Source organism: Balaenoptera ricei, chromosome 18, assembly GCF_028023285.1.
Source record: "Balaenoptera ricei isolate mBalRic1 chromosome 18, mBalRic1.hap2, whole genome shotgun sequence".
In the NCBI taxonomy this organism is placed as follows: domain Eukaryota; kingdom Metazoa; phylum Chordata; class Mammalia; order Artiodactyla; family Balaenopteridae; genus Balaenoptera; species Balaenoptera ricei.
Window position 1 is genome coordinate 5,931,509 of NC_082656.1, and position 23,868 is coordinate 5,955,376.

Below are 23,868 nucleotides of genomic sequence, written 5' to 3' on the forward strand. Positions count from 1 at the left end.
AAAGATGGAAACAGTTCAAATGTCCATCTACTGATAAATGGATAGCTAAAACGTGGGAGACTCATACAATACAGTGGAATGTTATTTGGCAATTTTAAAAAATGAAGTGCTAATGAGAACCTGCTACATAGCACAGGGAACTCCACTTCACTTCGCTGTACAGTAGAAACTAACAACATTGTAAAACAATTATATCCCAATTAAAAAAATAAATGAAGTGCTGATACATGGTACAGCACAAATGAACCTCAAACCATTATGCTGAGTGAAAGAAGCCAGCACATATATGTGAACATTGGTGATGTGGTAATGGCTACAAATGTCTGTCCGTGTGCTAAAGAAAATTAAATTGTACAATTTAAAAAGCCGAATTGTATGGTATGTGAATGATATCTCAAAAAGCTTATTTTGAAAGGAAACGGAACTTTGGGCTCTTTCTCAGAAATGGTGACCCACTGTTTCCTGAGCTGGAACTGTTCCTGAAGATCATCCAGTGCAAACTCCTTACCTTATGGGTCTTTTCAACCTTTCCTTCCCATTCCCGTTTGCATTCGAGGAGCCCACTCACAAAAAAAAAATGGAATTTTCTCCTGTGACAAAGTCATTTTGATTGTAAACATGTAGTTTAGTTCCCCTTGGCAGCCCCAGGCCAGCAGGGAGCATAGTGAAACATCTCTGCCCTCATTCAGCTGGGAGGTTACTTGACTGGTGTATCTGAGTATTACAGTCCACACAGTATTTCCTAGTAAGTTATCCCAATTATCAGTCAGAGCTTCATCTCGATCAAGTAAAGCACCTCAAAAGAAAAGAAAGAAAAAGAGAAAGCTAGGAAGGAAGGTAAGAAGGAAGAGAGGGAAGAAGGAAGGGCAGGAGGAAGGATGGACGGATGGACGGACGGACGGACGGACGGATGGATGGATGGATGGATGAAGGAAGGAAAGATGGAAGGAAGGAAGGAAATGAAACAGAAATAAAGGAGAAAGGAAAGGAGAAAGCAAGCAGCTCTGATGGACAACCACAACTCCTTCTTCTACTGCCAAGATTTTGGGCCATGTCCCAAGTCCTATTATTCCCAGCTCTGCCTCTGAATCATAAAACTGTAAAACTGTTAAGGGACTTGTATGATACCCTAACACTGACTCTCATGTTATAGAAGAGGAAACTGAGCCCCAGAGAGAAGGAGAGACCTTCCCACAAGCATAGGAATAGTACAAATGGCTGAGCCAAACCTGCATTCAGGTGTCCTGGTCCTAGCCCGTCCTCTCTCCACCACACCAAAATCCAGCCCTGACCCTCCTGAATGACTTGGGAGTGACAACTACACCTTCAAATACCCAACCAATGGGATGGAAGGAAGAAAGGGTGGAGGGAAGGAAAGATGGCACCGAGACAGGGATAACATGGGCTCTTCTGGCAGGAGATTAGAAATATGAAATGACAGACTGATAAATTCTCACTATTAACATCAAGCTTGAGTCATTGGACCCTCCGCTTAGCTCTCTCTGCTGTAAGGTGCTGGGGATTCTTTGGGGGTCTCTGTGACCACCTCAGGGCCAAGAGCAGACAAACCAGAGAAAGTCCTGTCTTACGGAGCCTCGAGATGGAAGTCCTTCCAAGCGGACAGTCATCCTTCAGTGCAGGGGGGTGCTTGCTCACTGGGACACAGGTTCTCCTAGAGGGCAGCTGCCCATCAGGAGAACATTCCGTCCAGGGTCATGCACTCTAGGAGTTGGCAGCCAGGGTTCTGTTGAGGTCAGGCACTGCCACCCTGCGACTCTCTGGGGCTCAATTTCCTCTAGAAAATGTGACAGGCACTTTCCTGCCCCCAAACCTGTGATTTGTTGTGCATGCACGTGAAATGTCCGCACTGGGAGAAGCACACTGACATCCCTCCGGGGCGGGGGGTGGAGGCGGGGAAGGCCAAGGGGGCGGGGTAGCCGTACGCGAGGCGGTAGGGGTGGCGGTCATTGAGAATGTGAGGCCATGTCTGGAAAGGGCAGTCCCTGCTTGCTGCAGCCAGCTGTTGCCAAGTGGGAATACAGGCCAGCGTGGCTAGAGTTTCCAGTTTTTAAAGATAAGTAGGAAATCAGATTTTTATGTGAACTCCTCCAATTATTAAATACTGGCAGCGAAAAGCACTACGCCTGCCAATCAAAACGTATGTCAGCTGCATCTGGCCCGAACACTTCCAGTGTGCAGCCCGGCACTGCCCCCCACAGCCCCCCACACAAAGCTCCAAGGGAGTCGTGGGTGGGGAAGCTCAGCAAGGCCGTGGTGCCAAGAGCAAGCACCTCGGAGGCAACCAGATCTGGGTCCAAAGCTTGACTTGGGAACTTACACAAAGTAGCCAAACTTGAACGTGGTATTAAAGTTCTTCAACTTTCCTGTAAAAGGAGACTGATAGGGGCTTCCCTGGTGGCGCAGTGGTTAAGAATCCGCCTGCCAATGCAGGGGACACGGGTTCGAGCCCTGGTCCGGGAAGATCCCACATGCTGTGGAGCAACTTAAGCCCGCGCGCCACAGCTACTGAAGCCCGCACGCCTAGAGCCCGTGCTCCAGAACAAGAGAAGCCACTGCAAAGAGAAGCCCGCGCACCGCAAGGAAGAGTAGCCCCCACTCGCCGCAACTAGAGAAAACCGGCACGCAGCAACAAAGACCCAACTCAGCCAAAAATAAATAAATAAAATAAATTAAAAAAAAAAAAAAAAAAAAAAGGAGACTGATAATAGAATTTTTCCCATTGGGTTTCAAGGATGAAACGAGATGATATATGGTAATGAGCCTCAGCCAGGGATCAATAAATGATAGACATGCACACTAGGCCCTACCCAAATCTCAACAGTGGAAAGGCCCTGGGGCATCAGTTTATCTAATCCCGCCAAGTGAGCACCTGTGCTGTGCTTGAAAACCTAGACACACGGGGAACTCACCACCTCCCAAGACAGGTCGTTCCACTGTTGGATAGCTTTAGACGTTCGACAGTGTTTTCTTACATCGAGCTGAACTCTGCCTGTCTTGACTTCTTTCATTCTTAAATAGTAGCTCTGCCTCTACAATTATAAAGATGAAGCTTAATCTCTTTCCCACGTAGGAAAACTTTGAAGGAGACGATCACACACTCGTGTCTCCTATTTTCCCACCTAATTCTTTACTTTTTTAAACATTTCCGTTCCTTTAGTTGTTCCTTGCCAGTGAAAATAAGAAAACCATCAAATTACTTAACACTCACAACCCGGCGGAGCAGGTACCCATTTTACAGATGAGGAAAATGAAGTTTAGGGGACGGGTTAAGGAATTTGCTCGGAATTCCTGTCTTCATTGTCCCTCTTCAAGTGTAAACTAAACAGTATGACTGGCACCATCTTTATTCTGAACCCCATTTATTTGTTAACGCAGTTCAAGGATGGGTTCCTTTTCTTGGTGAATGTGGAGTCAACTAGAAGCCTGAAGTCTTTCTCACATGTGCTGTCTCAGCCGCCACCTCCCACAGCCTCCCCCGTAGTCCTAGAGTGGTTAGCGGGCTTTGCAAGCCAAGTACAGTCCTTTACACTTATTCCTGTCAAATCTCATTTGGTTAATCCCAGGTCACAGTTCTAGTCAGCTGGACATTTTTTGGACGGTGATCCTGTCACGTGACATGTGCATCTTTGCCCCCGATTTGGCTCATTTGCTCCGTGTGCCCTCCGTTTCCTCATTAACGCCCAGGAGGCCAGGTGAGACGAATATAAATTTTAAAACCTCATGTTTGTTTCATTTAGCAAACATCTCTGAGCACCTCCTACTTGGCTGGAGCCATCAGGGTGCGCAAGACGGTCGGTGCTGGGCTTCCCTGGTGGCGCAGTGGTTGAGAATCCGCCTGCCAATGCAGGGGACGTGGGTTCGAGCCCAGGTCTGGGAAGATCCCACGTGCCGCGGAGCAACTAAGCCCGTGCGCCACAACTACTGAGCCTGCGCGTCTGGAGCCTGTGCTCCGCAACAAGAGAGGTCGCGACAGGGAGAGGCCCGCGCACCGCGATGAAGAGTGGCCCCCGCTTGCCGCAACTGGAGAAAGCCCTCGCACAGAAACGAAGACCCAACACAGCCATAAATAAATAAATAAATAAATAAAAAAGACAGTCGGTGCTGTTCCTCACAGAGCTGGTGAGGTGAGTCCTACGTGGGGGGGGATCAAACCTAGATTGGGGGGCCTGGGGAGCTTCCCAGGATGGGTGATGTTTAACTCAAGACCTGAAAAATGAGTGTGAGAACGCTGGTGCAGAAGAGTGGGGGAGGGGTGGGGAGGGGGGGGGAGGGGTGGGGTGGGGTGGGGAGGGGTGGGGAGGGGAGGGGTGGGGAGGGGTGGGGAGGGGTGGGGAGGGGAGGGGTGGGGAGGGGTGGGGAGGGGTGGCGTGTCCCTGGCAGAGCATCCCTGGTCCAGGCCCCTCTTCCTGCTCTCTTCTCACAGTGCTTTACAATATGGCTAGTTGTAAACTATTTTATTTGTATCACTAACTGTAGACCCTTGACAGTTAAGGGGATCACCTTTGTACTTCCTCCTCTGCCCAGTGCAGTGCCTGTCACCATGGTAACTACTATTGACTGGTCCCCCTGTAAGTGTAGGCACAGTGCTATGGATATTACCTCACTGAATCTCCTGACAAATGCACAAAGTACTACTCTTCTGGTTTTACAAATGAGGAAACCGAGGCTCAGAAGATGGTAACAGTAGCGACAGAAGCAGCGGTAACAGTAAACAGGTAAGCAGTGCATACAATACGCCAGACACTAAAACTAAGCACTTCATATGTATGAACTCCTGATGGGAAAGGGGGCTGCTGCCTTCTCCACTGCGTACTAGTTATATGACTAGTTAGATGGGCAGTTACTCAACCTCTCTGTGAAAAGGAGATGAAAATGATAGCGCTGCTTCCTAGGGTTGTTATGAGAATGAAATCATTAACCAATAACAGGTGCCTAGGGTAGCATCTAGCACACAGTGAGACCTAAGAGTGAACTGTTATTAAGGAATCTGTACAAAGACAAAGCCTTCTCATGTATCAGAACAGGGATTGAATCTAATTTGAACCCTGGATCATGTTGTCTCAAATATAGTTTATTTACATACACACTACTATGTATAAAATAGATAATCAACAAGGACTTACTGTATAGCACAGGGAACTCTACTCAATATTCTGTAATCTAAATGGGAAAAGAATTTGAAAAAGAACAGATATAGGTATAAATGAATCACTTTGCTGTACACCTGAAACTAACAACATTGTAAATCAACTATACTCCAATATAACATAAGATAAAAAACATAGTATATTAATTGATATTTGATGAAGGATGGAAGAGAGGGGCACTGATTGCATTAGTAAGTCACCAATCGTGACTAGCACAGTCAGTTAGCCAAGATGACTGCCAACACAGCCCAGCAAAAATGCACTGGATGCCAAAACAACAAATATTTTAAATAGTAAAGGAAAACTAAAGAGTGTCCAAACTGCAAGGACCACAGAGATCAAAACTAGGGCACCTCCTTGTCTCTAGGCGGGGCTGGCATTTCATTACCGTTGTTAAAGAAAGTTATGAAATGTCAGAAACTTAAAGCCTTTTCAGCTTGAGGGGATTTCTCCTGAAAAAGTCCCTTGCTCATTTTTCTTAAAAAAATTACACAAAGGAGATTTTTTAAAAATCCTTAAAAACCATAAAGTTTTGATGGACAATCTTTCACACTTTGTGTTTGTGGGGCGGAAAATGAGAGGATATGGTCGATTTTATTGGATTTTTATTTGGACTTCATCACCATCTTGAGATTTCATAATTCCACCTCAGTCACTAATTTTTCCGAGTCTTGGGTGGTGTCCAAGTGGCTCAGTCAAGAGTTATGTTCATTCTGATTATTTTTGAGGATTTATGTAGTTGTACTCAATGCCTGGTGACACAGAAGAGTGTTATTGCGAGCAAAGCTTAGCTGTGTGGCTCTCGAGAGCTGGCACGCCACATTTTTTTGGTATGGAGCCTAGAGAGTGTCGGGAAACGCTCTCTCTGAAGGAATGACCTGGACATTTAATTGGCAGGTACCAACAAGGGCTATGGGTGAAATTCCTAGGAACACGCTAGGTGAACACAGGGCTTGGGGCAAGGGCTAAAGAAAGAAGATGTGATGTTCCCGACTTGCAACAAATCCACCACCACAAGTGGCTTCTGTCCCAACCACATGTAAATGTTTCCTAGAATCAAGGTCCCTTGGTGTCTAATGACAAAAATGTCTCTAGAAGGGAAATGTGAAATGCCAGGGCTTGAAGATATCAAGAGTGTCTTCCATCAAATTTTCACGTAGTTGGAAGGAGAATGGATAAGAGTTAAGTCACTCTTCTCTAAACTCTTGCCCTGTGGTCCTAATCGGCTGTTCTCCATCCCCACCCCCGCCCTGTGATGGAGAGAACGGATAGTCTCCTTCATGCCTCAGCCTTAGAGGAAGCACAGCACCAGGCTGTAGAGGGGTCTGTTTCCCAAGGAAAACTCCAACCAACCATGTCGTCAGTGTCTATTTTAAATCCTGGCAATATTTGTTTCCTCTTTTTCACAACTTCATCAAAATGCAGCAAAAAAAAAAAAAAAAAAAAAATCCAGCAAAACCTGACCTTGTATTAGATGTTTGATGAAGCTGTATGCAGAGAGGCCAGAGAATTCCTAGGAATTCTTTACAGAGGATCGTTTCAAGTAGAATTCTGCAAATACAGGTCAGCCTCAAACAGCTGCCACTTTAGGAAACCCACCTGGGCTTCCAGACGCGTAATCCAAAGGCTGAGAGTCCAAACTCTGTTCACCCCAACGTGTTCATCTGTCTCCTGGGCAGATACATCAGGCAATGATGTGAGAAGGATGGCAAACAAGATCTACCACCCAACCTGTCTGCATTGGCTGCTTCCTGGGGGTACAAGGTGTCTAGTACACTTTCTTCTCAACAACTCTGGGCTCAAGAAGCATCAGGCTTAGTCCCTGAGACCAAAACTCTGGGAAGCAATTCTTACGGGAGTATTCGTGCTAGAATAAGCAGAGGTTTCAGAAAATAAGTGGAAGAGGCCATGCATTGAGGATAGAGATGAAGTGAGTAGGGGAGGTGAGGGGAGTAGCTTTTCCAGTGGGCAGTGGGAGGGGTGATGAGTACCTGTTGAAACTGACTTTTAAAACCAGAGAAGACCCTGGAGAGTAACCAAGCAATAACAGATAATATCATAAATTTGCTAAGAAATCCAGACCTAAAGACCTTGGCCAAACTATGGCTAAGTGGTCTTTCTTTTTTTTAAGTTGGTTTCTTTGTTTGTTTGTTTTCTTCCTACAAAATGTCAACTGTTTTAGCCTGTTTTTCCTCAGAGGAGAATTCTGATGAATGGAAAAAAATCGTTTCTCTTGAAAGTTTCTCCCACAAAAATAGACAATGGTGCCACTGAAAATGTGTCAGAGGCTCTGAAAATCTGTTCAGCCTCTCTCTCTCTCCCCATCATGGTTCTGACCTGCACGGAAGGTGGCGTGTTGACGAGGCAGCCAGTGATGCAACTGAAAGCTCGGAGACCTCCTCTCACTTTGGGCTGGGGGTCTGACACCCTTCGTGCATCCCCACCTTAGAACTGTTACCCCCACCCGGGAAAAAGTGCAGATGGGGAGACTGAGTACATCTGCAGATCGCTACTCTTCTCCTCAACGTCCCTGCTTGTTTCATGGCCGTGCTGACTGGACTTGCCACACGCGGTGGCAAACTGGGGAACAGGCAACCACGGCTCAGCCATCACCCAGCGAAGCAGTGCTTCCCCACATTCCTGTGCCCCGCGGCGCACTGGACCTGGGCAGGAGGCCAGTGGAGGTGGCGTCGGAGCAGAACGGTCCACACAACCTCAGTAAGTTCTACTGCGGGGCTCAGTAAGGACTATTAGATGCGTCCTCTTCACTCCCTGGAAAGACCCGCTTCTGGGCAATAGCTATTATTTTAAGAAGTTCAACCTGTACCTTTTAAAATCCTCATAAATCTATTGGAAGTCATGGTCCTAGAAAGGAACCAGGGGCCTCCAAAACCCTAAGATGCTGCAACTCTGCTCTTCGTACCTTGCACAGAACGGGAGGGCCCTGAGGGCGGCAGGTGTGTGACCCATGTCCACAGACAGACGCCACCTGCTGACTGCACGTCCTGGGTGACACCTATTTGTGGGAAACCCCATTTCAGGAATGGGAGGAGTTTGTACTGCATAAACCCACACATTTTACGACGGGTTGTAGCCACATCAACTCGAGGAGAAGGGTTATTTCCACCACCACGTTCCCACCAGGCCCCTGTTTCAGGAGTGGCGTGCAAAAAACACCATGGTGCTTACGACTGGTGCTGTTTTCTTAAACAAAGTACAGAGATGACCTGTCTCAGCCTGTTAAAATTTTAATAAGTTTACCTGTTTACACTTTAATAAGATTGAAACTTTTAAACTTATTGTACTGAGTTCCACAATAAGAAATACATTTCACTTCAGACCCATTAAACACTACACACACTCATGTGTATTTTACATATATGTGAGTATAATGTATATATGTTGCATATTTTATAAAATGGAAACAAAAGTTTTATTTAAAAAGTTTCACTGAATGTTTATCCTTACTTTTTGCAATATACTTGGATATTTTCCATTTTATTCTGCTTTTTGGGTGGAGGAGGTGGGGGGGCGGGTGCCCCACAGCTTGCGGGATCCTAGTTCCCCAAACAGGAATCCAAAGCAGGCCCCCGGCAGTGAGAGCGTGGAGTCCTAACCACTAGACCGCCAGGGAGTTCCCCTGCTTTATTTTTTTTAAATGCTGATGACAGACCACTAATTTGATTTCACAGCCCATTGATGGCTGGGATTTTTAAGAGCCCTGCTCATCTTGGTAAACAGAATGAGGTCTCTTTCCCTTGCCACGTGAGCTGGAACGCAGCGGTGAAAGAGTGTGTGCCCAAACAAGTTCTGACCCCATCAGGCAACAACACAAAGCTCTCTGGGATGGGGATTTGTTTCTGTAAGGCCTATCACTCAGAAAAACACCCTGAAACCAATGTAACCTACCATTCCTCAAAAGAAAGAAAAAAACATTGAATTTGAAATTTAAAAGAATGTAATAACTGTATAATCTATATTCTCAAAGATTTAACAGTTGGTTCATAGTTTGAAATCAATAGCTGAAACTGTAGCATAGCGGAAACAGCCTTAACCTTGGGATCTGACCTGGATCCTCATCCTGGCTTGTCATTTTATTCGCTCTGTCTTGAGCAGGTCACAGCGGCTGTTTTCTCATACATAAAATGGAAGAAATAATACCAAAGTGGTTTATCTCAGAGAGTTATGTAAAAGCCCTCCAGGAAAACCTGATGTGTTGAACAAGCGAGTATGTTGAATCCTTCTCAGAATATCTGCACCTTTAATATTTTTACTTGTTGGAGATCCCCTAGCCACACAGAGCTTTTTCCCACTAAGTACATTTATGTGAAGGCACAATGATCTTTCTCTCCCAGGATATCTGGGTTGTTAGAATTTCTACTACTTTTCAATTACATACGCAGTGTGTCTGATCATTTTTCTACCTGAAATTAAGCTGCTATGCAAATCTCATTCATTTTATACATAAAGGAGAACCAAAGGAAGGAAAATCTGTTGTGAAAATGCTCCAACCCGTTTGCTTTAATAGGCGTAGAGAGAAAAACAACCAAGTAAAGAGAAGCAGAAGAGATGAGTTTCTTTTACAGGGAAGAACTAGAAGATATCCACTCAACCACAGCGCAGACTCCCATTTTTCTTTCCCTTTTCAATTATAATGCTTCAAGAGAAGACATTATACTTAAAGAGCCCTGAAAGTCTTGGACCTGGAGAGGGGAAGGGTATAGGCTGACTTCAAAGCGTGGGGAACTCAACAGGCTAAGTTCAAGGTCTTCTTAACTAAATTAGAGACACTGACAAAGTATTAAATACTTTGGAGATGCCATTAAAATCTCTTCTGGTTAGTTTCCTTACTTTACAGGCAAAACTCATATATTAAAATACTAATTGCAATGAAATCCTCTGACTTAGAAAAGGCCGATCTGGAGCCAATTTCTTGTCTATACCAAAAGGTCAGAAAAGAAATGCAAATGTGTTCCTTTTTCTCTGCAAGGCAGATGAACACTACCTAAGTAGCCCTGGCATTACCATTCAGCTAACATCTTTTTGTTTTGTAATTAGTAAAGCATCGAGGAGTACTTTTTGTTTTTCCTTATGACCCAGAATTTTGTAGCTATAATTGCTGGGGTATTCCACTCATTTTCCCAAAAGCAATTTTTTAAAAATGTATGTAGCGTTTTTCAGTTACTCTCATTCAACAGCCATTTGTCAAGATCAAGCCAAGGGTGGGAATTTCCTGGCGGTCCAGTGGTTAAGACTTCGCCTTCCAATGCAGGGGGTGCAGGTTCGATCCCTTGTTGGGGAACTAAGATCCCACATGCCTTGTGGCCAAAAAACCAAAACATAAAAACAGAAGCAGTATTGTAACAAATTCAATAAAACTTTAAAAATGGTCCACATCAAAAAAAATTCTTTAAAAAAAAAAAAAAGATCAAGCCAAGGGTATATCAGGAGAGGAAGATGATTGTCTTAGAATCAGTGTAATTTAGTGAGACAAGGCTCTACTTGGCTATGGGACCTGGGACCAGTTGCCCAGGTGCCCCTACAGAACTCAAGTGTCACTTTCCCTCCTCCCTTCCACTACGACCCTCCAGCTCACCAAGGTGGACTGAATCCCTCCAATCATCACCTTCTGTCCTTTACCACAGCTATGACGACGGTGACCTTGGCAGCAGCCCTACCTGGTGTTCCTGCCTCAGTCTTGCCCCCTCTGGTCTCCTCCCGCCACTGAGAATCTGAAGGGAAAAATCTGACCACCTTACTCTGCTGCTAACCCTTTTCCGTCGCTCCCCATGTAGCCTCAAGTGTAGTGGATTTTAGGCCCTTTGCTTGCAAAATGGAGAGAAGAAAGCTTCACGGGATTGTTGTGAGAATCGAACAGCAGAATGTAAATAAAACCATTTGTTTAAATGAAAAGAAACCACGAATGTAAGGAATTATTATATTAAGGGAAATTTAAACTTACCAGTAATTTAAATTTACCAGTAAGTTAAATCCCAGGTCCCATAGCCAAGTAGAGCCTTGTCTCACTAAATTACACTGATTCTAAGACAATCATCTTCCTCTCCTGATATACCTTTGGCTTGATCTTTTTTTTTTAAGAATTTTTTTTGATGTGGACCATTTTTAAAGTCTTTATTGAATTTGTTACAATATTGCTTCTGTTTTATGTTTTGGTTTTTAAAGTAAAGTAGTTAAATGTAGTTACTTGAGTAATTAAATTGATAATTTATTTACTTGAGTAAATAAATTGAAATTAATGCATTATGTCAGAGGTTTGGTAGATTCCTACAAGCTGTAATGATAAAGTGATGATATTGATTTTTCTGTACATTACATATACATATCAGATGTTATGTCCAAATCAGTGCTCAGGTGGGAACCATCTAACTAATAGTTTGCTTATAATCCACATGCACGGTTTGGTATCATGCAGACAAAGCTATACAGCCCTGATTCTTTTTCTCAGAACCCTATCAGACTACAAATCTATGCCTTTTCAAAAGAGGTGTCTTAGTGTTTCTCATCATTATAGAAAACCAAAATGAAACGCCAACACATCTGCAGATGCTTACCAGGGGCAGAAATCGTCCAAACAATAACATGTTCTAAAGTAAACATTCAACAATAATAAATAAGTGATAACCAGTTGACATCTAGTAAGTAGTCAGAGCTGTGTATTAGGAACTGGTTGGAGTTATTAGTCCCAGACACAATCCTGAGTCACAAGAGACCAGACCAGTTTTGTGCCCCTGAATAAAATTAAACCTGTAATGTTGTAAATATTCAATAATAATGGAAGCCTGAGACCAAATCTTCTCAGACACAAAATTAATAAAAGAATGAAAATAGGAAATGCATAAAATGTTAGGATACTTGGAAAAGTTACAGCTGCTTAATGAATTATATCATAGCTAACTTGGATTTTAGTAAAGTGTGATTATGAGACCAATATCACTCTACCGGGAAACAGACAACAAAATCCGTGTTACTATTCAGAGCAGTACAGTTACAGGCACCTAGCAAGTGTTCCCTAAATATTTGCTAACCAAATTAACTAACAAACAAAGAAGATTCAGGTGCTCTCTTATGCTCACTATTACTGATTCAAATATCTTTTGTTATTAGTGCTATCTAAAAGTCACGTCTCATAAAGATTTTCCCAATGAACGCATATAATATTCACAGTATTCCAATAATAATGCCCTATGAAACACAATCAGTGCATTTTGATATCCTTCCCTGTCCACGAACACAGTCTTTGAAATAGAGAATTTCCTTCTACCCAACCAAATTGTGCAAGAGTTTTGAGATACTAGGACTTGTACCTTTATGCTAATGCTTGTGGGCTACTACCAGAGAGTAGACATGATACATACGTGACACCGCGGCCAGTACTCACCCCCCCAGCCTCATACCAGACAGCGATAATTAGTGATGCCGCTCTTTCCTACTTGGCCTGAAATTCATCCTCAGTGTCAATTTCAACAGATTATTCCACACAGCCCTGTTAATCGCTTCGTGTATTCATTTGACAAATATTACTGAATTCTTGCTATGAGCCAGGCACTGTACCCGGGAGGCACTTTGCAGGTAAAAGTAATTAAGGCAGACATGGACCTTGCCCTCACAGGGCTTAGAATGACTATTGATTTGACACCCAAAGTGATCGTTACCTGCCAGATCTGCTCTATTGTATAGCGGAAGTGGAGATAATTCTAAATAGCTAAGTTTCTCTTCTGTTTTCAAAGGGGGTTGAAGTTGACAGGTTCTGCACACCTACCTACTGACTCCATAACCCATGAGGCCTACTGAGTAATGCAGGAGCGAAAGATGAAAATAACCGAATGTTATTTCTTAGGGAAAAAAAGAGAAATGGTCTTCTTTTACTCATTTAAGTGTTTGATTCGGAAGGTCAGACCAATAAACCCATAGAAGAAAGTTTTATAAGAATTTTAGTATAAATGAATTCCCCCCCCCCCATTTCCCCTAGAGAGACAGGAATAAAAGCATTTTCTTTCCTCCACAAGAGCCAGAAAGAACATAACCTACTATGTGGAGCTAGAAAAAGAGAACAGATGTCTGAGCACGTGACTTTTTCCATCGCCACCGGCACACGTTGTGTCTGTGTCTCTCCCTTTAATCCTGTTCCCCCTGACCCCGCCCTCTCTTCCCTCTTGGAGAAGGCAGCTCTGCCTTCTCCAAGCCAAGATCCCTGGCCTCCTTCCTCCTCTTATTTTTAAGTGGGCTGGTTGCATTCCTATGATGGCGATCAGCTAGGAAGTTGTTGCCTCCCCCAGTTCTCTGCCCACCCCACCCCCTCCCCCCGGAAAAGTGCAAAATGTACAAACAGGAGTTTGGCGGAGCTGGATAGAAAAGTGGCTCAGTCAAAGCAGGCTGATACGAGCTAATATGTTACTGCCAATATCACACTACTGTTCTACTGTCTCTGAGACTAACCCTGAATCTGGAAAATTACATATTATGCTCAGGTAAAACACTGTCTAGTTGCCTTATTTCAAAAAAGATTCCCACCAAAATGTAAGTCTATGGTGCTGCCTTCAATGCAAAGACCCAGTTCTTTAACTCGCCGGGAGGAAGACCCAGGATGTGTGTTTAGGCTATTGACGCTGATGGTTGCTTGTTTTGTTTTTTTAACTTGAGTTTGTGCCTGAGGTGCCTACTAATTTTGCTCTATGTGTTAGAGCTCTAGCTCTAAGGCTAGAGTCTTGGGCAAGTTTTGGAAATTGGCTGGAACGAAACAAGGAAGTACAAAGTGACAAGTCATCTTCCTTATTATTCTTTCCAGGGATCCATTTCTACTGCCACTTTATGTTTCTTTAAGGATTTTATATTTCTTCCCTCTGAATATTATTTCATTTCTTCATTCTCTAAGGAAGGAAAAACTAAAAAAATTATACTATAAAAATCATAACCAGAACATGATTCATTTTTTGTCTTTCGCCCTTTTCACTATGCAATGGCATGTGCCTGGTCTTATATGTTTATAATACTCACCTCGTGAACATGAAATAATACAGCATCATTAACTGGAATTAATTTGGTAACCTTCAAGTGACACTAGCAACATTACACCTATGAATTTAGTATAGAACAGTATTTGACAATTTCAACCTATCAGAGAACGCAGTTGTGTTAAAGGACAAAAATCTTGTATTGTATTTTGGGCTTCTCAATAAGAAATAGAGGGCTTCCCTGGTGGCGCAGTGGTTGAGAATCTGCCTGCCAATGCAGGGGACACGGGTTCGAGCCCTGGTCTGGGAAGATCCCACATGCCGCGGAGCGACTAGGCCCGTGAGCCACAACTACTGAGCCTGCGCGTCTGGAGCCTGTGCTCCGCAACAGGAGAGGCCACGATAGTGAGAGGCCCGCGCACCGCGATGAAGAGTGGCCCCCGCTTGCTGCAACTAGAGAAAGCCCTTGCACAGAAACGAAGACCCAACACAGCCATAAATAAATAAATAAATAAAAATTAAAAAAAAAAAAAAAGAAAGAAATAGAACTAAAAGCTTGCCATTCATTTTTTCATCCCACAATGTGCCAGACAGTATTCTAGGTGCCATGGATACAGCGGTGAACAAAATAGACAAGAGTCTCTCCCTTTAGGGAGCATGCAATTGACTGACTGGTCCTTGAAAATTCTGGTTGAAACTGACACTCAGGAAATACATTAAAACGCACTCCACAAGTTTCGACAGCTAGGGTAGGCTCTCTTTCCTGGCCCACTTCTTTCACAGTCACTATGAAAGCTCCCTTTCCAATGGATCAGGTGGATTTATGACCCACTGCAAAGTTATAGCAAAGAGAACGTAGAAAATGGAAGTCTTACCATTAATAAATATGTAGATTGTAGATTCTGCTTTCTTTTTCTTGGAAGCAGGTGTAGAGAGATATTTGCAGCTGTAGAAGCCGGTGTGGTTTGCCTGAGCCGCGTTCAAAGTCAAAGTACTGCAGAACTGCTTGCCACTCCTCCCACAGGCAGATTTAGTTATGCTCAGCCTACGGCTTTGGCTTTCCTTACTCACTGTTGCAGGCAAAGACCATGAATGGGCCCCTTCCCCTCTGCAATCACAGATAAGAAAACAAAACACAGTCAGTCATGGCTGGGGCCAGTTCTGAAGCTGTCATTTCTATCCTGAGGTCTTTTCTTAAGTACAGTCACTTTCTTTACAGAAAAGTAACACATTTAGAAAAGCTTTTAAACAACTCAAAATGTTCGGGACATCCCTTCCCCTGATTCCCCGTGAGTGAGTAATTCCCTCCGATCCCATGGATGAATGTATCACCCTCCAGGGGAAGCTGGATGCATGAGGTTTGCACTTGGCAGATGATGAAAGACCACTGACGTCTACCTGTCTCCTCTGGGGGGCCACCTTTCTACTCTCCTAGGGAGTGGTTCTGCCTACGGAAGAGCAATCAGACTGTCCCCAAACCAACACGGTCACTCACCTGCATTTGAGATACAGCGTCTGGCCTGCTTGCATCACGTGCTGGGTGCCTTTTAAACTCAGCTCAGGACCTTTTAATTTTGAACCTGAACTACATCCTGGAAAAAAAGTTTTTGAAATGTGTTATTTGCAAATTGCCCTCTCGTCTTTTTTTAAAAGGTATATCTTTCCACAAAAGGTAACTTTTCATCTTTAACTTACTTGCATAGACAAAAAGGTACATCTGATATTAATTCACAAATTTTTTCTATTCCAAGACTTCTTGCTCATGAATACTGTATATCCTACTATGCCAAATCATCTAAATAATATTCAAAAGCCCATTAATTTAGAACATTAATAAATTCAATCATGATTCAAAGTGCAACCATATTAAAATATATAGTAACTTATTAAAAACTCTCAGGATTAAATGTCAATGTCATCCAAAATGTATTTCTAATACTGAACTACCAGCATGGGTCATCTGGTTATACAGGCCCGTCTGATCTTTTTCTGAATACAAGGCATGGAACTTTTCCTGGATTCTAGACATAGTTCAGTCATTAGTTGAGCCATGATATTCTGGGCGAGTCATTTCTCTTTCTGAACTGGTTTCCTCATATGGAAAACTAATTATAGAATCAAAATCAGTTTTAGAAGCCACTTGGTTTGTCTTACATAATCTCCAACTTCCTTCTATAATGGAAGAGAAAAGAGGGAACTGTCTGCTCCTACGTGACATCTGACAAGTATATTTCATGGGGATCATTGTGAGACAATGAGATCAGCTATGCAAAAGTGTGCTAAAATCAACACATCTCCATATGACACAATATCTCCTTAAGACACAGCATCTCCTCACAACACAATATCTCCATACAACACAGTATCTCCATACGACACAATATCTGCATACAACACAGTATCCATCCCGGGGAACAGCTATGAGACCCTGGCCAGGTCACCTTCTCCAGATCTCAGTTCTCTTATCTGTAAGACGGGAGACTGGACTGCATGACTTTGGTTCTCTGTCCATTTCTGACATCCCCAGACCCACAATTCTTTGAGCCATTGGTGCGGTAGAGGTTGAGTCTCTGCTGAAGCTCTCGACTTAGCAGAAGAGGTCTCTGATCAGGAGCTCTCCCCTCGTCCCCTGCTCTCCCCCTCCTCCTGGTAAAAGCGGGAGATGGGGCTCAGGATTAGCAGGGGTAAGGGTCAGCAGGAGGGAGAAAAGATATTCTTGGAAGGAGGGAAGTTATGTATGCAGAGCCGATCTTAGGGAATATTTTCTACATAAAAAATACGTTTCCGAAGTGGAATCCAAAGCAGAAGATTGGGATCTTAGACCACAGACCTGCATGTGTCAGACTCCACGGGGAAGTCTAGCAATGCTCCCTAGTGTTTCTCTCAGGTCCTAACATCGCAAAGAAAACTAGACTCAGTGAAAGATCTGCCCTAGAAGCTTAATCTCTCCACTTGCTGCCGGCATGCCTCGGCATTACTGAACGGGCTTGCCCCTCGGCATCCTCACGTGTGAACCAGAAAGTCCACAGGCACAGCATGGGGACTTGGTGCTCTGCTGTCTGGGTGGCGGGCACGCCACCTGGCACGTGGCAGATAGATGCCCCTGTCACCGACACCTAGCAGAATCACTCCCCTCCCCCGCTCCCATCAGAGAACGTTTTGCTGGGTATGTAACTGCAAAGATGTTAGATGAACATTATCTTCTTTGCTGGTGTTGCTGATGATATTAATATTCTGAAAGTCACTTTTATATACAATAGGCCCTGGTATCAAATTATGGTTGGAGCAAATGGCTCAATATTAACTAAATTTAAATTCGAATGACCGTTTCATCGAGCTCCCCTTGGTCTATCAAATAACCTCACAGAACAAGTCGACCCATTCAGGTACCTAAAGAAGAATTTTGTACTTTCCTCATGTTTATGAGCTTTCTGAAGTAACAGGGTAGCTCAAAATCAGTGATCCAGGAGAACACTACGTCTTTCAAAAGCCACAGCCAGCAATTAATAATGCCTGCCCTGAAAAATGTCCAGGCCGGAATAGCTTCTGCCCTTCTTTGTGGCATGGAACTCCAGGGATTTAACTGAGCAATTGTTCGTGGGTTGGAAAAGGTCCACCCCAAGCTTCCTGTGGAAAATTCTGGCAATACTTGCAGGTATCTCTGTGGTTTGTGTGCACATAATGAGTTTTCCCATCCAGGAGAGGCCAAGGGGAAGATGCCTTCCTTCCCTGGTATGAGGTGATTCCTACTTTTTTCCCTTTTTTTGTTGTTATTTTGGTTTCCAAATTGTGTGAATCTTTCTCTATCAGTGCCCTAGAACACCAGTACTCCTGACCCTTGTCAGAGAGGATCTTAAACCTTGAAAAAACCACCCAAATGCCAGCAGAAAGAGATGTGTCATGTAGAGAAGATCCCTCAAAAAATATGCCAACTGCACATCCCTCTCTGCAGTCCCCACTCCAGCCTCCAACCAAAAGAAAACCACCTAACTGAGTGATTAAATAAGACACTAAGAGAAAAATAGGATTATTGGAAAGCTTAGGGGGATAAATATTGAGAAAAATATTTTGCTATAGAATTTGTCTTCGCAGACATCATGAATTTTGCCCTAAGAACAAGGAAGCTAGGTAAAAGTAGTTGATTGAAAGAAAGGAAAGGAGAGGTATCAGGAAACAGTATTTCGAAGTAACTGGACACTCTGGGACATCACATCCTTCAGTTAATAGGAAACTAGAATCTCATAAAGATGAACGGAAGTACCAAGGCTACAATTTAACAGGAAAACTAATAAAGAAAAAGGAAAGTGAGATATTTATTCCTCAACTGCTCTGAAATGTCATTAGGCCTTGAAACACTTCTTTGAAGCAGTTTAATGCCCATACACCCACTTGCGTAATGAATATTTAACACTTTTTGAGTGTCTCCTGCATGTCAGACACTTTCTCCATCTCGGTGGTGATGTGTAAGGACATGAACATGCATACATCCAAGATCCGATATCTTCTTCCCACCACGAACAACTCTGTTTGCTCGACTCATGAGTAGCTCAGAGTCACATTGTCCACTTAGAAATAAATCCACAGGATACTTCATTTCGAAGGGTGGAGTGCTACAACTTAACAATGATCCCCCATTGTGAAGCTCAGATGGGGATCAGAACTTTCCACTGTTTGCCATGGTAGCCTAGAAGTCTCGTTTAAAAGAATCATTGTCCCCTCAGGAAACTAGGTGGTCCATGAACTATTGTTTTCATCAAAGTCAACTACGATAGAATCACGGGGGTCAAAGAGATCTCCTTATACCAGGAAAATTACTATTTAAATAAAACCAAACAAAAAACTCAATGCAATCAACATGAAAAGGCAGTCTACTCAACGGGAGAAAATATTTGCAAATCATATGTCGGATAAGGGGTTAATATTCAAAATATATATTTAAAAAACCCACATACAACTCAATAGGACAAAACCAAACCATCCAATTTTAAAAACGGGCAGAGGATCTGAACAGACATTTTCCCCAAAGACAGACTGTCAACAGGTACATGAAAAGATACTCAACATCATTAATCATCAGGGAAATGCAAATCAAAATTACAATGAGATATCACCTCACACACAGAATGACTATTATCAAAAAGACAAGAAATTAACAAGAATTGCGGAGGGTGTGGAAAAAAAGGAACCCTTGTGTACTGTTGGTGGGAATGTAAATTGGTGCAGCCACTACAGAAAACAGAATGGATATTTCTCAAAAAGTTACAAATAGAACTATCACATGATCCAGTAATTCCACTTCTAGGTATTTATCTGAAGGAAACAAAAACACTTACTCGAAAAGGTATGCATTCACATGTTCACTGCAGCATTATTTACAGTAGTCAAGACTAAGTGTCCATCAATGGATGAATAAAGATGTGGTATATATACACAATGGGATACTATTCAGCCATAAAAAAGAATGAAATCTTGCCATTTGCGTCAACATGGATGGACCTTGACGACATTTTGCTAAGTGAAATAAGTCAGAGAAAGACAAACACGGCATCATCTCACTTGCACGTAGAATCCAAAAAAAAAAAAAAAAACCAAAACAAAAACAAACTAAGTGTAGACTATGAAAATGGGCTTTATCACATGCTTCTTTATTAGGAAAAACTATTAAGGTCAAGCACAGTGGGCTAATAGCATTAAAAAGCCAATATGTGTACGTGAAGTTATGTGAACACTGACACTTTGTACTGTCCTTGTCCGAATATTTTCCCTCGTTGTTTGTCTGTTCTGTATTATTGGGTAGGTAGAAAGCGAACAGAGCTTTATGGCTCTTAAACAAACACCCCTTCTTCCCCCACATGATGAAGCTCTGGGAGGAAGCCCAGGCACAGACTGTTCTAAGATGTTACATTTCCCACCTGTACTTCATTGGGCAAAATGGAATGCTTTCTGTGACCTCAATGGGAAGCGTGTGTAAAATTCCAAGTAAATAAAAAAGGCTTTATTTTGCAACCAAATCAAAGCCCAAATGATTGAGGTTCTTTCTTCAAACCTCTTCAAAGCTACCATGATGGACACTAAGAGAGAGAACACCCACCATAGGTCATTATGAACCAGACAGCCTTGCCCACCACTTTTAAGACTGAGAGCAAGCTCTTATATAGTTTGACTAAAAGTTATCTTTAGAAAACTGCCTTTTTTATTGATCTGAATAATAATAGTGTTCTGACCTGTTAAATGTAACTTCAAGACAAGGCCATTAGCTCCTCTTCTTTCTAGATGACACCCCCTCACCTCTACTATATTGAAATCAAAGGGCTGTTCTCTGTAAGAAAGGGGCCTTATTCAAACAGGAATCATGAAACAGCTATGTTTTTCCATTTTTGATTGGGAATCATGAATCTCCCCAGCTCCGCTACTAACTAGCTCTGTTGTGGCCATGAGCAAGTCACCTTAAGCCTCAGATTCTTCATCTGCCAACAGAGGAGGCTGGACTTAGATTTTTACAATTCCTTCTGGCCTAAAAAGTCAGCGATTCTGAAATCCGCAGTGATTAACAACAATGTACAAGTTAGAAATCACATTTTAAAATACTTCCAACGACTGGAAGAACAAATAACCCATTTAAAAAATTGACAAAGTATCTGAATAGACATTTTCCCAAAGAAGAAATATAAATGGCCAGCAAGCACATGAAAAGATGTTGGACATCATTAGCCATCAGGAAGATGCAAATCAAAACCACAGTGAGATACCAACTTCACACCCACTAGGATAGGTTCAATAAAAAAGACAAGAACAAGTGCTGATGAGGATGTGAAGAAACAGGAGCCCTCATATGTTGCTGGTAGTATCGTAAAATGGTCCAGTTGCTTTGGAAAACAGATTGCAGTTCTTCAAATGGTTGAACACAGAGTTAAACAGATGGCTCAGCAATTCCACTCCTAGGTATCTACCCAAGAGAACCAAAAACATATGTCCAAATAAAAACTTGTACACAAATGTCTGTAGCGGCATGATTTGTGATAGCCAAAAAGTGGAAACCACCCAAATGATGGGTGGATAAACAAATGTAGTCGATCCATACAACAGAATATTATTTGGCAATAAAAAGAAATGAAGTATGGATATATGCTACAACATAGATGACCCTGGAAAACACTGTGCTGGTGCACACAGAGGTAAGGCCATGTAGGAACACAGAGAGAAGACATCTGTCTACAAGCCATGGAGAGAGGCCTCAGGAGAAACCAAAACTGATGACACCTTGAGCTTAGACTTCCAGCTTCCAGAACTTCCAGCTTCCGTGAGAAAATAATATTCTCTTGTTTAAAAACCAAAAAGAAGCCAGTCACAAAAGGCCACATGTTGTATGATTCCATTTATATGACGTGTCCAGAATAGGCAAATCCATAAGACAGAAAATAAGAGTAGTGGTTGGCAGGGGCTTGGGGGAGAAAGGAACAGGAGTGAGTAACAACAGGAGTTTCTTTTGGGGGTGAAAATGTTCTAATATTAGACAGTGATGATGGTTGCACAACTCTTGTGAACATACTAAAAATCACTGACTTACACAATTTAAAATGGTGAGTTTCGTGGTATGTGAATTTTATCTCAATAAAGCTACTTTAAAAACAAAACTTATGACTAAAATAATCAGAGTTAAGTTGCATATTGAGCTATTTTGAACTTTGTCGCTACATACAACCTCAGCAGTGTTAGATTTTTATACTTTTAATTGTTTCTCCAGCTTAAAGCTTTAGAAGGCTGATTTTAGAGAGAGAATTTTTACTTCATGTTCAATAACATCATTATTTATGTATTAGAAGATTTACAAACATATTGCAAAAAACTCACTGTTCCCCCAAATTGCAATCTTTTAAATTTAATGTTAATTTAAAATCACTTCCAATTGCATAGTTTGAATTTTACCTATTTAAATTGGAATTTTAACAAATTGAGTCACGGCAAAAATTATGTTGCTAGAGCTCTTGGAAGAAATCTACGGTATTTCCTTTAATATTAAAATTATTGATTTCTAATGGATTTGGTTTTAATGCAAAGCTTTGTATATTAGGTCTCTTTCAAATGAGAGGCATCTGTGTTTGATTTCACATACCACGTTTTCAATAGTACATAATCCTACATGATAAATGACCTCTTTATCTAAATATAAATCCCCAAGTATCATGTTTCTAAAATTTGATGTTAAGACCCCGAGTCTTTACCAAGGTTGTGTGAGGTTAATTAAACATAATTCATAATAAAAGAAGACTTTCTTTCCTCAAGACGTAGCTTATTAAAAGCTTAAGTCTCACAGACTAAACCTCATGGAATCTTTTTGGTTGGTGGCAAGGGTGGGAAAAAGGTTAAGAATGCAAATGAACCAAATTTCCAGAAACTTCCAAAACTTTTGTTTGAGGTGCTAATACCCACAGGGCTCTAATACTTAATAAGAAGTTAACTCTTGGTCTTAACTTCTGTGTCATGCCTCTATTAAAGTATTTGTCAGATAATATGAAGGGTCCATTATAACTGAACACAGTTCGGTTAGAATGACTCTTCAATGAAGATTACACCACCAACCCAGGGTACAGGCACCACACTCTACTGGAAGACATTATAACGTACATTTTTCTCTCACTTCTAGCATGATGGGGAAAGACCAGAGAGCTCCTGTTCCGTCTACCAGCAGACTAAATCAAAGGTGGGAAAGCCATGGGAGTTTGTATGACAGCAGCATAACTCAAGCAAGTCCCACCCACAATGAGAGGCGACATGAGTTTTTTAAATGTTATTTTCCTCCCAGAACAACTGGCCTTAAATCAAGGAAGGATCTAGAGAAATGAAAGGATGTTTACGTAAAGACATGCACACATACTTTGCTGCCTACAGGGAACATGCTTTCCTCCCTGGGAAGTTTGTTTTAGGAGTGGTGGAAGGTGGGTTTAGAAATGAGAGGGGGCATGTACATTCTCTCAGGCACAGGGAAACCTCTTTCCACGCTGGGACTCAGAAACTGACATGTACTCGGCAACAGTATGAAGCTCTGACTCACTGCTGACTAATCCCTTGTGGAGATTAAGATTGTGACTTTTAGATGGACAGATGTAGGATATTTTAGATTACTGTGCTCTTGGTCCCGGGTCCACAAAGGACGGAATGGTAAGGTAGCTGCTTCCAGCAGTAATACACCTAATTTGTAGCAAGTTGCTAATCCCAGACACTTGCTATTTTCTTTCTCATCTTTTTGTTATCAAAGGGACCCACAAAAAAGAATTCACTGGTTTCTTGCTTCAGAGCTTCTGCTATCCCAAGTAATCCCCAAATCATCAGATCCAAACTATGAAGCACCTGATCTCCATGCCTTAAGAGAAAATTTAAAAGTCATTTATATAGCATTTATGTCTTGAATTCAGGTGTAAAAAAACAAGGGAAAAATTGTTTAATTTCAGCAGTGACAGTTGGCACAGCCCTAAACATATGTTTACTTGAATAATTTTCTTGTTTTAAAGCTTACAATTCACACTTTGTCAGTCAACAAAATCCACCAACAGCTTTCCAGTGCAGCGCACAGAGGACACCATGGTATTAGCCCCTGAAGTGACCATGGTCTTGGTTCCATCTATGCATGGGTGATGGACTTCACTCATTTTTCCTTAAACTCTATAAAGGTTATTGAAAAGAAAAAAAATCTGGGTGGTTTAAGATGTTTACCAAGAGAAAAGTCCTCT

At 42.3% G+C, this 23,868-nt stretch overlaps 1 protein-coding gene across 3 annotated transcripts in view; it reads right to left on the minus strand.

Moving 5' to 3' along the window:
* The window catches only part of FLT1 (fms related receptor tyrosine kinase 1), a 171,396-nt gene that overhangs the window by 129,278 nt on the left and 18,250 nt on the right, over positions 1-23,868 (minus strand). For 2 of the 3 annotated variants that reach the window (XM_059903323.1, XM_059903325.1), the window contains exons 2-3: positions 15,636-15,732; positions 15,016-15,248 (exon numbers count right to left, since the gene is read on the minus strand). The exons of the other annotated variant lie outside the window; for it this stretch is intronic. In XM_059903323.1, the coding sequence (XP_059759306.1) occupies positions 15,016-15,248; positions 15,636-15,732 (330 nt within the window). The remainder of the gene's footprint in view (positions 1-15,015; positions 15,249-15,635; positions 15,733-23,868) is intronic. 3 annotated transcript variants of the gene reach the window in all.